The 13,111-nt window shown below is 58.9% G+C and overlaps 1 protein-coding gene across 12 annotated transcripts in view; it reads left to right on the forward strand.

Annotated features, from left to right (window-relative positions):
- The window catches only part of ATP13A3 (ATPase 13A3), a 42,768-nt gene that overhangs the window by 19,759 nt on the left and 9,898 nt on the right, over positions 1 to 13,111 (forward strand). For all 12 annotated transcript variants that reach the window (XM_072996409.2, XM_072996410.2, XM_072996413.2 and 9 more), the window contains exons 9-25: positions 300 to 372; positions 1,241 to 1,372; positions 1,503 to 1,682; positions 1,949 to 2,106; positions 2,593 to 2,781; positions 4,750 to 4,811; positions 5,328 to 5,478; positions 5,715 to 5,831; positions 6,803 to 6,820; positions 6,944 to 7,097; positions 7,292 to 7,412; positions 8,248 to 8,372; positions 9,447 to 9,625; positions 10,782 to 10,904; positions 11,517 to 11,596; positions 12,699 to 12,741; positions 12,845 to 12,954. In XM_072996409.2, the coding sequence (XP_072852510.2) occupies positions 300 to 372; positions 1,241 to 1,372; positions 1,503 to 1,682; positions 1,949 to 2,106; positions 2,593 to 2,781; positions 4,750 to 4,811; positions 5,328 to 5,478; positions 5,715 to 5,831; positions 6,803 to 6,820; positions 6,944 to 7,097; positions 7,292 to 7,412; positions 8,248 to 8,372; positions 9,447 to 9,625; positions 10,782 to 10,904; positions 11,517 to 11,596; positions 12,699 to 12,741; positions 12,845 to 12,954 (2,015 nt within the window). The remainder of the gene's footprint in view (positions 1 to 299; positions 373 to 1,240; positions 1,373 to 1,502; positions 1,683 to 1,948; positions 2,107 to 2,592; positions 2,782 to 4,749; positions 4,812 to 5,327; positions 5,479 to 5,714; positions 5,832 to 6,802; positions 6,821 to 6,943; positions 7,098 to 7,291; positions 7,413 to 8,247; positions 8,373 to 9,446; positions 9,626 to 10,781; positions 10,905 to 11,516; positions 11,597 to 12,698; positions 12,742 to 12,844; positions 12,955 to 13,111) is intronic.

Genomic DNA, 13,111 nt, shown 5'->3' on the forward strand with positions numbered 1-13,111 from the left:
TGGTGCGTGGCCACGTCTGGCCAGAGAAGTGGCTCCCTGGGATGCTTTGCACCCAAGGATGAGCTCCCAAATGAAATGTCTGCCTGCTTCTTCAGGAGGGGTGGCACTGTCGCTGCCCTGCCCCAGCTACGAATACCCTCCCTTGCTGTTCCTGGCTTGGCAGCTGGCCACCAGGGCTTCTCCCTTCTGGCCAGTTTGCCCTAGGCATTGGGTTTGGGCCACTCTGCTGGGAAGAGCCGTTCTTGGTGGTGCCCTCCGGATGGTGATTCTCTCCCCCCACCCCGGTCTCCCTCCCACAGCAATATATGGTGCTCCACGACATGGTGGCGGCTCACAGCGTCGTCCGGGTGTCGGTCAGCAGAGCGAACCAAGGTAGGGAAGGCAGTCTGTAGGGGCTCCTGGCCTCACTTCCTGGTACTTGGGCTGTTTTTTTTTTTGGGGGGGGTGTCCTTTGTCGGGTCAGAGGCAAAACTACAGAAGTGTGGCTTGTTAGCTTGTGCCTCCTCAGAGGTCTTCCTTGAGACTTCTCAGTGCGGGACGGGGCCTTGTGTTAGCAGCTGCTTCTTCCCCGGGGGGGGGGGGGTCTGCTTCCTCAGGAGCAAAGGGACAAGTGCTTAGCCCTTGGTCTAAGGTGGGAAGGGAGGCGGAAGGCACGCCTTGTGTCTCTGGACCCAGCCTCTCTCTCTCAGGGGGAGGCTTGAGCATTTCGGACAGTGCAGCCTCCCTCCTGGAGAGCAGGTGGCCTTCAAGGAGGACCGGAATAGCCAGCCTCGGCTCCTGCTCTGTGTCACCCTAGCCAGGGCTGTGCTGGGTGGTTTCAGAGTGGGAGAACCAGTTCATCCCAGTCCAGCCTCCCCTCCCCTCTCCCCTCCCCTCCCCTCCTTTCCCCTCCCCTCCTCTCTTCTCCTCTTCTTTTCTCTTCTCTTCCTCTCTCTTCTCTTCTCTCCCCTTCCCTCCTTTCATCTTCTTCTCTCTCCCCTCCCCTCCCCGTCAGGGGGGTGGGGTGGGTCAGCAACCTGCAGCCCTTGCCTTGGTTTCAAAAGCCTCTCTGCAAGGGCTCCATCCGGGCGTCTGCAGCTTGTTCCAGGGACGCACAAGTGGTGGGGGGTCAGAGGAAGGAGGAGGGTGTTCAATTACTGGCTGGTATCCACCCCACCCACGGCCAGGGGCCTCCCCATGACCAGAAGCTTCCTGAAGTCAGATCCTGTGATCTGTGGGACGGTTCCGTGTGCACCCACAGGTGTGGAGGAGATCCTCTCCACGGACCTTGTGCCCGGAGACGTCATTGTGGTCCCTCTGAACGGGATGATTATGCCGTGCGACGCAGTGCTGGTCAGCGGGACGTGCATCGTCAATGAAAGCATGCTGACAGGTAACACGGGACAGGACGGGGGTGACCGGGATTGCACTGCTGGGTACTGGGTTTCCTGGCTGGTGCTGGGGCCCAGTGGGCGGGGTTTTGGTGCCCGTGTTCCAGTCCGCCTGCCTCTCCTCTGCACCAGGCGAAAGCGTTCCCGTCACAAAGACCAACCTGCCGAACCCTACGGAGGACCCCAAAGGGGTGGCGGACGAGGTGTACAGCCCTGAAGGGCACCGTCGCCACACCCTCTTCTGTGGCACGACCGTCATCCAGACCCGCTTCTACGCAGGCGAGCTGGTCAAAGCCGTGGTCGTCCGGACAGGTGAATGTCTTGGCAGCCCCCGGCTAGCCTCCTGCCTCCTCTTCAGCCAAGAGAGAGGGTCTCCCCAGGGATGTTGCCCCTTGGGGTCTGCCCAGGAGCCTTGAGTCGGTTTTGCATGCAGAGCAGGGATAGACTGATCCTCCTCCCCCCCCAGGGGGTTGTGCCTCGAGGACGGTCTGCCTTCCTGCCGCTCTGAGCAGGGGGTGGGGTGGGGGGTGGGCCCTGCGTGGCTGACCGGTTCTTTCCTCTCCTCTCCTTCCTGGCAGGCTTCAGCACTGCAAAAGGGCAGCTGGTCCGTTCCATCTTGTACCCAAAGCCAACCGATTTTAAGCTCTACCGAGATGCCTACCTGTTCTTGCTGTGCCTTGTTGGGGTGGCCGGCGTTGGGTTCCTGTACACAATTGTCATCAGCATCCTCAATAAGGTATGGCTGCCATGCCCGCTTTGTCCCCCTGAAAGACCTCTCCCCGTTTCTCTGGAGGTTCTCGAAGCCACCCCATGGCTTTTGTGCCCAGCTTGACCTCCCTGCGACCCACGGCCAGCTCTTCTCAGAGTTGTGGCCTGGGAGCCTCTGGGCAGCCAGGGTTGGGATCTGCCGGTCCAGGCCAGGAGAGCCGGCCGGGGCGGTGCTTCTCAGCAAACGTCCCCTGGGAGCTCTGGAGGCCAAATTCCAGCAGCGGCGGCAGGAGTCCCTCTCGCCCCTGCCTGGATCTGCTGGGTGCTGGGCTGGGCATGGCACTCCTTTGCGTCGTGTGTAGGCGGCCATGCTCCCTCTTAGCCCTTGCGTATTGTCCTTCATTCATTCATTCATTCATTCATTCATTCATTCATTCATTCATTCATTCATTCATTCATTCATTCCATTTATACCCCGCCTATCTGGTCCTTCCTTCCTTCCTTCCCTCCACAGGTTTCCGCCCACATCATCATCATTGAGTCCCTGGACATCATCACCATCACCATCCCGCCGGCTCTTCCTGCCGCCATGACAGCGGGCATCGTTTATGCCCAACGGCGTCTGAAGCGGGTCGGCATCTTCTGCATCAGCCCTCAGAGGATCAACATTTGCGGGCAGCTGAACCTGGTCTGCTTCGACAAGGTTGGCCCTTGGCGCCGAAAGGTCCCCTTGCTGGGGAGTCGGGGGCAGAGGCCAGAACGGCTTCTGGAGACCTCTCCCCAACTGAGCGCGTGGTCCCTGGGGGCCGACATAACCCACTCAGCAGCACTTCCCGCAGTGGGTCTACTCTAGCTGAGACTAGCAGTGGGATCTGGGCCCTGCAGGGAGTGGTCCCTGCAGGGCCCACTCAGGCTGGTGTGCCTTGGGGGGGCAGGGGGGGGCGAGCAATTCAAGCTTTCTTTCACCCTCGCCCACTTCTGGGAGGGAATGGATGCAAAGGCTGCAGTAGGACCATCTTCTCTTTTTGTTGGGAAGAAAAAAAAGATACGTCAGAGCTGAAGGACAAGGTTTTGCAACCCCACGCACTTTGTGTGTGTGTGTGTGTGTGTGTGTGTGTGTGTGAGAGAGAGAGAGAGAGAGAGAGAGGGAGAGAGAGAGAGAAAGAGAGCATCTTCCTTTCCAGCTCTTTAGCCTGAATACCTGCTTTGAGGGCAGGGAAGCCCTGCTGTGGAATCTGGGCACACAGCAGGGTGGGGTAGGGGACGGGGGGGGGGGCACCCTCTCAGGGCTCAGCTGAAGGAAGACTCAGGGCTTTTAGCCGAAGGGAGTTCGGGGGGGGGGGGGTCCCTCCTGCAGAGCTTGCATGCCTTCAGATTCCAGGGAAAGACTCCATTCTCATTAAGTGCATTTATGTACCCAGAGGAGTTGCGGAGAGCGTGCGGCCATGCCCAGGGGCTCTGCTGGAAAGGGCTCTGGGGGGTGTTGGCTGGGGGGGTGGTGGACCCTGTGTGCAAAAGTCACGGAAAAAGGCCTTTGCATTTGGATCTCCCTTCTCGGCTTCCCTCTCCGCCTCCCCGAGGCTGACCAACGGTGGGTTCCAAGGTGGAGAATGGAAAGGAGGCACAGGCTTCCATCATCCCAGCTGCCTGGAGGCAGATGCTGGGCCCTCTGCCCCCTCCCTCCCCCCCAGCCACGTGGCTCCAGCTGACCCCAGCCTTGCCCCCAAGCCGGTCCTGGGGATGGGGCAGCTTTTCAGCCAGCCTTCCGTCAGGGCACCAAATCCAGCTGAGGTTTAGATCCACCTACCAGGATGTGGTGTGTGTGTGTGTGGGGGGGGGGTGAGGGGGTAGAAGAGGTTAAAGTGTGCCTCCCCCTCCCCCACATTTAGTTCATTTCTGCTCGCCCCCCCTCCCCCCGGTCTCCATCAGACACCTGAAAGATCCTGGGAGGAGACGTCATGCTGCCCTCTGCTTGCCGTAGGGATGAAATGCTGTGTTAAAACATTGTTTTGGTGGGTTCTGGTTTGGTGTGGTGTGGTTTTTGTGAATGAAAGATTTCTCGTTTCCCCCTGAATCTCTAAGTTAGCTTACAAATCCCTTTGGGGAAACAACTGGGGGGGGGGGAGACTTTAATTTCCCCTAAATCATCTCTGCCTGTAAAAGCATTAATCCTGTGATTATTTTAGGAAACAAACAGATTCCCCTCCTGTCCTGCCACCTCCAATGGCTTCCTGCTGATAGAAGGGATTCCGTGGGACCCTTTGGGAGATCACTGGGAACGTTTTATTTCCCAGAAGATCTCCATGGGTGGGCGTAGGTTTGGCTGTTGGATTTCCCATTAGAAGCTGTTTTTAAGGAGGTTCTGAAAGTTGTGTTCTCTGCCTCTTAGAGAAAAATACTGGCTTCTTGTTTATCAGTGGATTATATGTTAAGAGTTGGTTTGGTTTAGATTCCGTTTTATTGCAAACCCTTTCTTTTACCGTTGGATTTAAGACCTGGTTTGGCTTCTGTATGTTTCTGTTAAGGAAACCAAGTAGCAGGGGCTGGGCCCTGGGAGCTCCCCGGGAAGACTGGGCCCCGGTTGGGGGGGGACGGGAGGGGGGGGACAGGCCAGGCTCAGCTTCCAAGCCACACTCTTTCCCCTTTTCTTCTCCTCCTCCTCTGCCCCTAGACAGGCACCCTCACGGAAGATGGCCTGGACCTTTGGGGGATCCAGAGAGTGGAGAAAGCCTGGTGAGTCGGTGGAGGGAGCATGGCCTGGGTGGCCCCCAGGGGTGGCTGGGAAGGGTCCTCGGGGCCCCAGAGGGAAGGGGCTGAGCCTGTGTCCTCTGACCCAGACCGTCCGGCCGACCCTTTGGGCACCTTCGGATTCCCTGGGCGGAGCTGCTTTCCTCCCTCCCTCCCACTTCCAAAGGGCCGTAGAAGCCCCCGATTAAAAGTTTGCCTGCCATCTCCCCCCCCCCCGGGGGGTAAAGCAGGTTCCCCAGAAACAGGGGGTTGCCGGAGTCCCTTTGGTGTCTTTGGGAGAACGAACCTCCGTCTCAGGCCGGCCCGTCGGCCAGGAGGCCCAATTAATCCGGATTCTCCTGGTTCTGTCTGAATTGGGGGGGGGGCTTGGGTTTCCCATGACCTGTGGGCCTGGTGGGGCTGTCGGAGGAGACGCGGGCCTCCTCGGGGCTTTTCCTCTGGAAGGAAGGTCCCCTTCAAGCGGCGGACGCTGCTCGAGGCGCCTCCCTCTTCTCCCTCCAGCTTCCTTCTCCCGGAAGGCAGTGCCTGCAGCGAGAGGCTGGTCAGGTCGCCCTTTGTGGCGTGCATGGCCACCTGCCATTCCCTGACCAAGATCGAAGGAGCGCTCTCGGGGGACCCGCTCGATCTGAAAATGTTCGAAGCCACGGGATGGGTGAGGAGCAACCCCTGCCTTGGAGGGTGGAGGGAGGGAGCGAGTGGCCTTGGGCGGCCAAAGGCCAGAATGCCTCTCAAAAAGGCAGGGTATTCAGATGCCGTGCTGCTTGGGCAGCAACGGGCTGCTGGCGTTCTTCTCCGCCTGGAAGCTTTGCAGGACATCATCTGCCTCCAGAGCTGCCCGTTCCCAGATGGGGCTTGCAAAGCAAGCGGGTGATGTCTCCTTCCCTTCAGATTCTGGAAGAAGCCACAGAAGAGGAAACGGCGCTTCATAACCAGATTATGCCCACGGTCGTCCGGCCCCCTAAGCAGCTTCTTCCAGACTCCAAACCTGCGGCCGACAAAGAAATGGTAAATCGAGGGGGGCCTCCTCCAGCCTTTCTCTCTCCTGCTTCCCTTCTGAAGAGCAGGGGCCTTCCTGCCTCTCCCGCCAACGCTGCCAAGAACTCTGGGGCTCCTTCTGCCCTCACGTGTTGTCCCGCTCTGGAAAGATCCGCTGGTCATGGTTAACGATGCAAATTTTTAATCTGAAATAATATCTTAACATTGCCTTTCTGGCCAGAACCCTCCCTCGATTGATCCTCGTGGTTGAGACTGAGCGTCTCTCTCTCTCTCTCTCTCTCTCTCTCTCTCTCTCTCTCTCGGTGTGTGTGTGTGTGTGTGTGACAAAGAGAGAGGGAGGGAAAACACTGGCTGTGTGGCTGTGTAGAAGAGAGACCTCCAGAAAGTGTCTTCCTTTTTGTTTAGTAATGGACCAAGTTTAAGTTTAGTGTATTGGCTAAAATTGTATTTTGAAGAGACCCTTGTGCAGCAGGCTGAAGCAAAGAGGCCGTCCCGAAAGCAGCAAAACCAGGGAGCTGGACAGGGGACAGACCGTATTTGTCCTCAGGGTGGAAGGGATGGTCACTCTCAAATTGGCCTTCTCAGCCACACTAGACACTGTTCCAAGACCTCCATACAGAGCACGATACCATAGTCTTTTGAGACTGAAGGATGCCTAACTAACTAATTAGCTAAAAGCTGTCACAATGGATTGAGATACAAATAGGATCAAATAAAATCATCACAGACATGTAAAATAATAAAAAGCCTGTCCACAGGACAAAAGATTTTAAAAAGGGAGTGGGGAGAAAATCAGGGGGACGCCTGTGGATGCCCCTTCACATCTGGGAGGGAGTCTCCCCCCCCCCCGCACAAAGGGGTTTAGTAAGGGAATTAAAGGGCCTGGAGATCGGAGGAGGTGTTTTGGGTGTCGTGCGGCAGGAGGGAGTTCTTCAGATGGTGAGACCTTCTTTTCTTTCTCTCGTCCTTTTCCTTCGCAGGAGCTCTTTGAACTTCCGGTGAGTGCCTCCCCTTTTGCTTCCTTCGACCCCCACGTTCTGTGGGTTGAGACGCCAGCCGGGAGCCAGCCTAACCCCCCTGCTTCTCCTCCTGTCTCCCCTCCGGCTTCTCGCCTGGCCTAGGCCAGTTACGAGATCGGCATCGTGCGGCAGTTCCCTTTCTCTTCGGCCTTGCAACGGATGTGCGTGGTGGCCAGAGCGCTGGGGCAAAAGCGGATGGACGCCTACGTGAAAGGGGCGCCGGAGGTGGTCGCGGGATTGTGCAAGCACGAAACAGGTGAAGGGAGGGGGCCGTGCCTGCCCGCACCCCCAGGTCACACCGGGTGGTTTTCTGTCGCGTGCTGTCAAGTCCGTTCCAACCAGCGGCGGCCCTGGTTGGGTTTCCAAGGGGCGGGAGACATTTCAGGGGTAGCTCTTTGTTAAAATAAATAAAATAAATAAGTGCATGCCTCCGTTTCCTCTCTCCCCCAGTGCCTGTGGACTTTGAGAGGGTCTTGGAAGAATACACCAGGCAGGGCTTCCGGGTCATCGCTCTTGCTCACCGAAAGATGGAGTCCAGGCTGACCTGGCACAAAGTCCAGCACGTGGGCCGGTGAGTTAATGCAGGGGGACCGCTGGGTCCCAGAGCTGATGGTTGGCCCGGTGCGGCCGTGCACAGGCTTGGAATATAAAGGGCTGACGTGAATTGAAAGTTCCCTCTGCCAGACGAGGGGCCATGGGCCGTGGGCAGTAGCTGCATCTCTCCCCTGCCCCGCCCGGCCTTAATGGTGTTGGGGTTTCCTGTAGGTTACAAAAGACCACGGGAGGGACGGTAAGGCGGCCTGGTTGGGGAGGTGACCGGCTGACCTCTCCTGGCGCAGACTCTGCGGGGAAAGGCCGCGCCTTGGAGGAGTTCCTCTTTGGCGTCCCTCTTGCCGCCTTCCCAAACCCCCCCACCCCCCCGGCCCTTGGGAGCTCCTGTTCTTCTTTTTCTGACAGCGGAGGGAGTTGCTGTGGTCACTGAAGTTGCTTTGGGTTTAGAAGACCCTCACCTGCTAGGAGGGACCCAGGCCTTCCTCGTGTGGGGAAGCCCTTCCTGGTGTCCATCCTGGCGATGCAGGCCGTCCTTTCTGCAGTCCCCGAGTGCCCTCCCTTCCTGTACCTGCTGCTGCTTGGATCTGGGCCTTTTTGACCAGGGGGCCTGCACTGCCTCCCCTCCTCAAGAGGTTTCCCAGGTCTCCGCTGGGGCTTTCCTCCCCCTGCCCTCCCTTCGCCTTGAGCCTTCCTGGCCCTTTTGCAGCGCTCTCTTCAGGATCCAGCCTGGGGGGCAGCGGTGGGGGGAGGCCTTGCCTTGTCTTTCCTTTCAGGGGAGTCAGCAGCGGGAGGCCAGGGCTGCTCTCTGAACCAGGGGGGTGGGCGTCCCTCTCCTCCTCCTTTTTCCACTGCAGAGACGCCATTGAGGGCAACATGGATTTCCTGGGATTGATCGTCATGCAGAATAAGCTCAAGCAAGAAACCCCGGCTGTGCTCGCTGACTTGCGTAAAGCCAACATCCGCACCGTCATGGTGACAGGTTCGTTCGCCGTGGGCAGCGGCTGCCGTGGCTCATTCTTAATGATCCGCCCGGAAAGCCCTTGTCCTTTGGCTCAGGTCTGGCAAACGGAGGGCTCGGTCAGACGGATCCATCTGATCTTGGGATCCCCTCTTTTCCTGCTCTCTTCGGTTCTGCCAGCATGACTGAAGGTGGTTTATCCCCAGTGGTATCAAAAAGCACATTGTAAACATTGGCATTGGGTTTTTGTGCGTTGTTTGGGTTTTTTTGGTGGCTGTTCTTTACTCCGTGGCTTGTCAGTTCTGCTTGAGACCAGTAATTAGCCCGAGAACCACAAGGAACAGGTAAGCAGCGCGCCCTGTCGTTGTTTAAAAGAAAACCAAAACGAGAAAACAAACAAAAAAAAGGTTTCTGAGTTGTTTTTAGCCCACCTCTCAGCCAGCACAAAATCAGGTCAACAAGGCAAGAATCAGCAAAGGTGGAAGGCAGCAGGAGAAGAGGAGGGCCCAATATGAGATGGACAGACTCCCTCAAGGAAGCCACAGGCTTGGGTTTGCAAGAGCTGAGAGCAGGGCTGTTGAGGGCAGAACTCTTTGGAGGCCAGTCGTTCATGGGGTCGCCGTACGTTGGAAGTGACTTGATAGCACGTTGCAAGAAGAGGAAGCAGCAACAGAAGCAGTAGCGTTCACCGCAGTGCCTGTCCCTGCCCCCCCCCCCCAGATACAGACACACACACACACACACACACACACACACCCCTGGTTATGCTGGAAAGCAACCCAGAGTCCGTCAGGGTGTGCTCTCTCAACTAAGGCTGGGGTGTGTGTGTGCTAGGCTCCGGCCACCTGGAGGACCCCCATTGCTCAGCCTTGCGGGAAGGGCAGAGCTGGTCCGGTCGTGGGAGCCCATCGGTGGCAAGGATTAATATGAGATCCGCTCTGGGGCCCTCCTGGGGGGGGGGAGTCAGGAGATGCCCGGACGGGTGGCGGGACCAGAGCAGTGCGAGGCTGGTTGAGAAGGGGCCCGACTGCCCGCGTGGGAAGTGGAGAGGGGAACCTCCTTCAGGCCCGACGGCTGGTCTTTGCTCCCTTGCAGGCGACAACATGCTGACGGCCGTCTCGGTGGCCAGGGACTGTGGGATGGTCCTGCCGCAGGACCAAGTGATCGTGGCCGAAGCGCTGCCGCCGAGGGATGGGCAGCCTGCCCGGATCAACTGGCATTACGCCAACGCTCTGGCCAAGGGCCCCGATTCCTCCCCAGCCATTGACTCGGAGGTAACGCCAGAGTTGCCCAAAGGAAAGGAGAGGTGCCTTGCTGGCCACGGGGTGTCTGGACTGGCTGGGGAGCGAGGGGCTCCGCTCTGGTTCTTTCACCCGGAGACACCCCCCTTGCGGGATTGCCGGTGGAGGGGAAGGCCTGGTGGGTGGGTGGCCGGGCGGGCGGGCCTAGAGGGTGGGGGCCTGGCAGAGGAGACTCAGCAGGAGGGAGAGGGTCCCTCCCCCAGAACGGAAAGGAAAGGGAAGAAGAATCTTCCAGGAGGCAGCCGGGAGGGGGGGCCCTCTGGAGGGGCCCCCCAAGTGATGCCCTTTCTGGCCCCCCATCCCCCACCCCCTTCAAGGCTCCAGGGCCCTGCCTTGTGCTGCAGGTTTATTTGGGAACACCCTTGCTGGAGGGTGAATTTTGCCATGGAAAGTGCAAAGGGACTGGTGTTTCTCCCCACGTCGTTTAGGAGGGGCGGTTTGCTTCCTTTAGACATCTTGGCTTATTATACGGCCGAGAGTCAGTTGGAAGGCACAACAGGAAGGAAGGCCATTGAGTTATTCAAACTTCTAGATCAAGAAATCCCCTCTGATCCAAAGGGGCTACTCTGGTTAGGACGTGCTAATGGACTTCAGCCTTTGTATGATGGCCTCTGCATAAATTTGCCTGCAAACAAAAGCAGCTGGATTTTGGTTTGGGGGGGGGGAACTTGGTTAGCAGGTCTCCTGTCTCAGTAGACGTGTCCCGCTCTACCCGTGCCTGGGGCTAAGGCAGAGACCGCGCCCCCCCCCCTGCAACTGGCCAGGCGCGTTTTTCTTTTTGGGGAGGTACCTCCATCCCTTTTGACCCGCTGTGTCCTCTAAGCGTTGCTGCTTCGCTGTGGCGACAAAAGGGGAGCCTGGTCGCTGGGTCCTGAGATGTGGGCATCTCCTCCTGCCAAGAGAGAGATGGACCAGTTTAACTCCCCTCTGGAAGGGGCCGATTTCTCCCTGTCTCGGCCGCGACCTACATGATGTTTGCTCCTGGCTTGCGGCGCCCTTGGAAAAGGCCTTCCTTCTGGCAGTGGCGGTGGTGGCGCCAGGGTTTAAAGGCGGGCAGGCCCGCAGGAGGCTTTTGCACGGGAATGTAATCACCAGCTGCAACCAAGGCACCCTTTCTCTTCCCCGGCAGGAAATTCCTATCAAACTGGCTCACGAGAGCTTAGAGGAGGTCCACGCGGCCAAGTACCATTTTGCTATGGATGGGAAGTCCTTCGCCGTGATCCAGGAGCACTTCCAGGACCTTATGCCCAAGGTTTGTTTGCAGCACAACCCGCTTCCCCGCTGAGATTTGGGAAAGACTTAAAACACAACAACACACACACAGACAGAAATGTTTGGCTGTGCAGAGCCAGTCCTGGGGGGTGGGGGAAAGAGGTGTTTTTTCCTGCTCTCCAGCTGTGCCGCACAGCTGGAGCAGAGCGCTCCTTGCCTGGTTCTTTTCTCCCCTTCCTGAATGGAAAAAGTGATCCTTCCACCTGCCCAAGCATTCGTTTATCTGTGGGGAGGCCGAGGTGGGGCTGTGTTTCCCTTCGGCTCAGCCTTGTTCAGAGCACTCTCCGTCTGTTTCCTGGGGCAGCTGGTGATGAACGACCCCCTCCCGTCTGTCCCCCATCAGCTCTTCAATGTCCCGGATGCTCCTCAGTTGTCTCGGCGGCCACCTTCCGCACCTTTTGCTAGTGCTCTGTTCACCTTGGGGTGGGTGGGGTAAATGGCTCACCCGGTGCAAAGCCATAGAGCAGGATTTGCCCAGTAATTACGAGTGACCGTCCTGGCCCAGAAAGGCCATCCTAAAGGTGTCACTGTTCCTGGCGGGCTTCCTGTGGGCTCCTGCCTGCTGCTCACTGAGAGAGGCCCTGTCTTTCAGCTCGTGTTGCATGGAACCGTTTTTGCTCGCATGGCGCCAGACCAGAAAACCCAGCTGGTGGAGGCCTTGCAGAATGTCGAGTGAGTCTCCCTCTTGGGCGGCTGTTGTCATAACAGGAGGTCCCGTTGATCCGTTTGCTTTCCGGTGGCCTGTTGATCTCATCCCTTGTGTGTGTGTGTTGTGTGTGTGTGGGTCAGGTGGCCAGAAGCGGCCGGCCTGCCCTGACGGATCTCGTCCGTCCTCGGATCATAGGCTCTCCTTTTCTTCCTCAGCAGCCTCTGCTGTGGGAGGAGGGTGTCCTTGTTGCGGGGGGAGGGCATTGGGTCTGCCCTTTGTCAGTCCGAGGGCCAGGAGGCCCCCTCCGGGCCTTCCTGACGGAGCCCCCTAGCAGGGAACCCATTGCAGGCCCAGGGTGGAAAAGGCCACGTTGCGCAGGTTGGCCACGGGAGTCTCTCAGCCCCCCTGAAAAACCCCCTCCCTTCCCCGCAGGGACACGTGTGTGTGTGTGTCTCTGTGTGTGTCTGTGTGTAGTCAATGCTGGCAGTGATTTTGGCAGGACACGTGTGTCTCCTTTCAGACTGAAGACTCCAAAGACCCTCTCCCCCCCACACAACCACACACCCCCTGCCCTGTGTGTGTGTCTCCTGGTGGCCCTTGGGCAACCTCTTGGTGGCCTCGTGAGCCTTGCATGGCAGCCGCAGGGGCTCTGGGGTCATCCCTAGAGATGGGCACAAAGGGGCAAGAGCCGTCTGCTGTCCTGGGCGCTTGTGCCCTCCTGCCAGCCGAGCGGTGGGGCTCCTGGGCGCAGCCTCCGTGCCAGGGGCCGGGCTCGCTGCCTCTCTGGACGGTGGCCGCAGCGGCTTCGCGACCAGGTGGGGAGGTGAAGGGGGCAGGGGCTGGCGTCCTGTTGGGCTGCAAGAGAATGAAGCGCCGCGGGAAAAGTTTGGCACTTCATTTCATTTCGGCAAAAGGGGATCCACGAACCACGAGCCAGTTCCATCCGTGTTTCTGTCTGGTTCGTTTTTCAGTTTGTGCCCATCTCTAGGGCCAGAGTCTGTTCCCATTGCCCAGAAGGTGGGTAGAAGGGGAGGGGTGGGGTGGAACGTGGGAGGCTGGGGTGTCGCTGCCAGGCCCTGACGCTCCTCTCCCCACCCCTGCCCCCCACCCCTTGTGCTTGTGCAGTTACTACGTGGGCATGTGCGGCGACGGGGCCAACGACTGCGGGGTGAGTCTCCTCTTCTCTGTCCTCTCCTGGTGTTTGCCGAGCGCCATCCTCTGAGCAGCACAAGCCGTAACTTCCCCCCCCCTCTGCCCCCTCCCCCCGGCAGGCGCTGAAGAGGGCCCACGGCGGCATCTCCCTCTCGGAGCTGGAGGCTTCGGTGGCCTCGCCGTTCACCTCCAGGACCGCCAGCATCTCCTGTGTGCCCAGCCTGATCAGGTGAGGAGGCCCCGAGCGGGCCGCCCAGGCGTCTCCCTCAGGCTCAGCCGGCCCGTGGGGCCCACAGAGCTGGCCGTGCAGTGCCACCATCCTGCCAGCAATGTGGGAAGGCGTGGAGGTTGCGGGGGAGGCTGCCCGACGCCCTTCCCCTAGGCAA

Source organism: Pogona vitticeps, chromosome 3 (genome assembly GCF_051106095.1).
Source record: "Pogona vitticeps strain Pit_001003342236 chromosome 3, PviZW2.1, whole genome shotgun sequence".
NCBI classification, from domain to species: domain Eukaryota; kingdom Metazoa; phylum Chordata; class Lepidosauria; order Squamata; family Agamidae; genus Pogona; species Pogona vitticeps.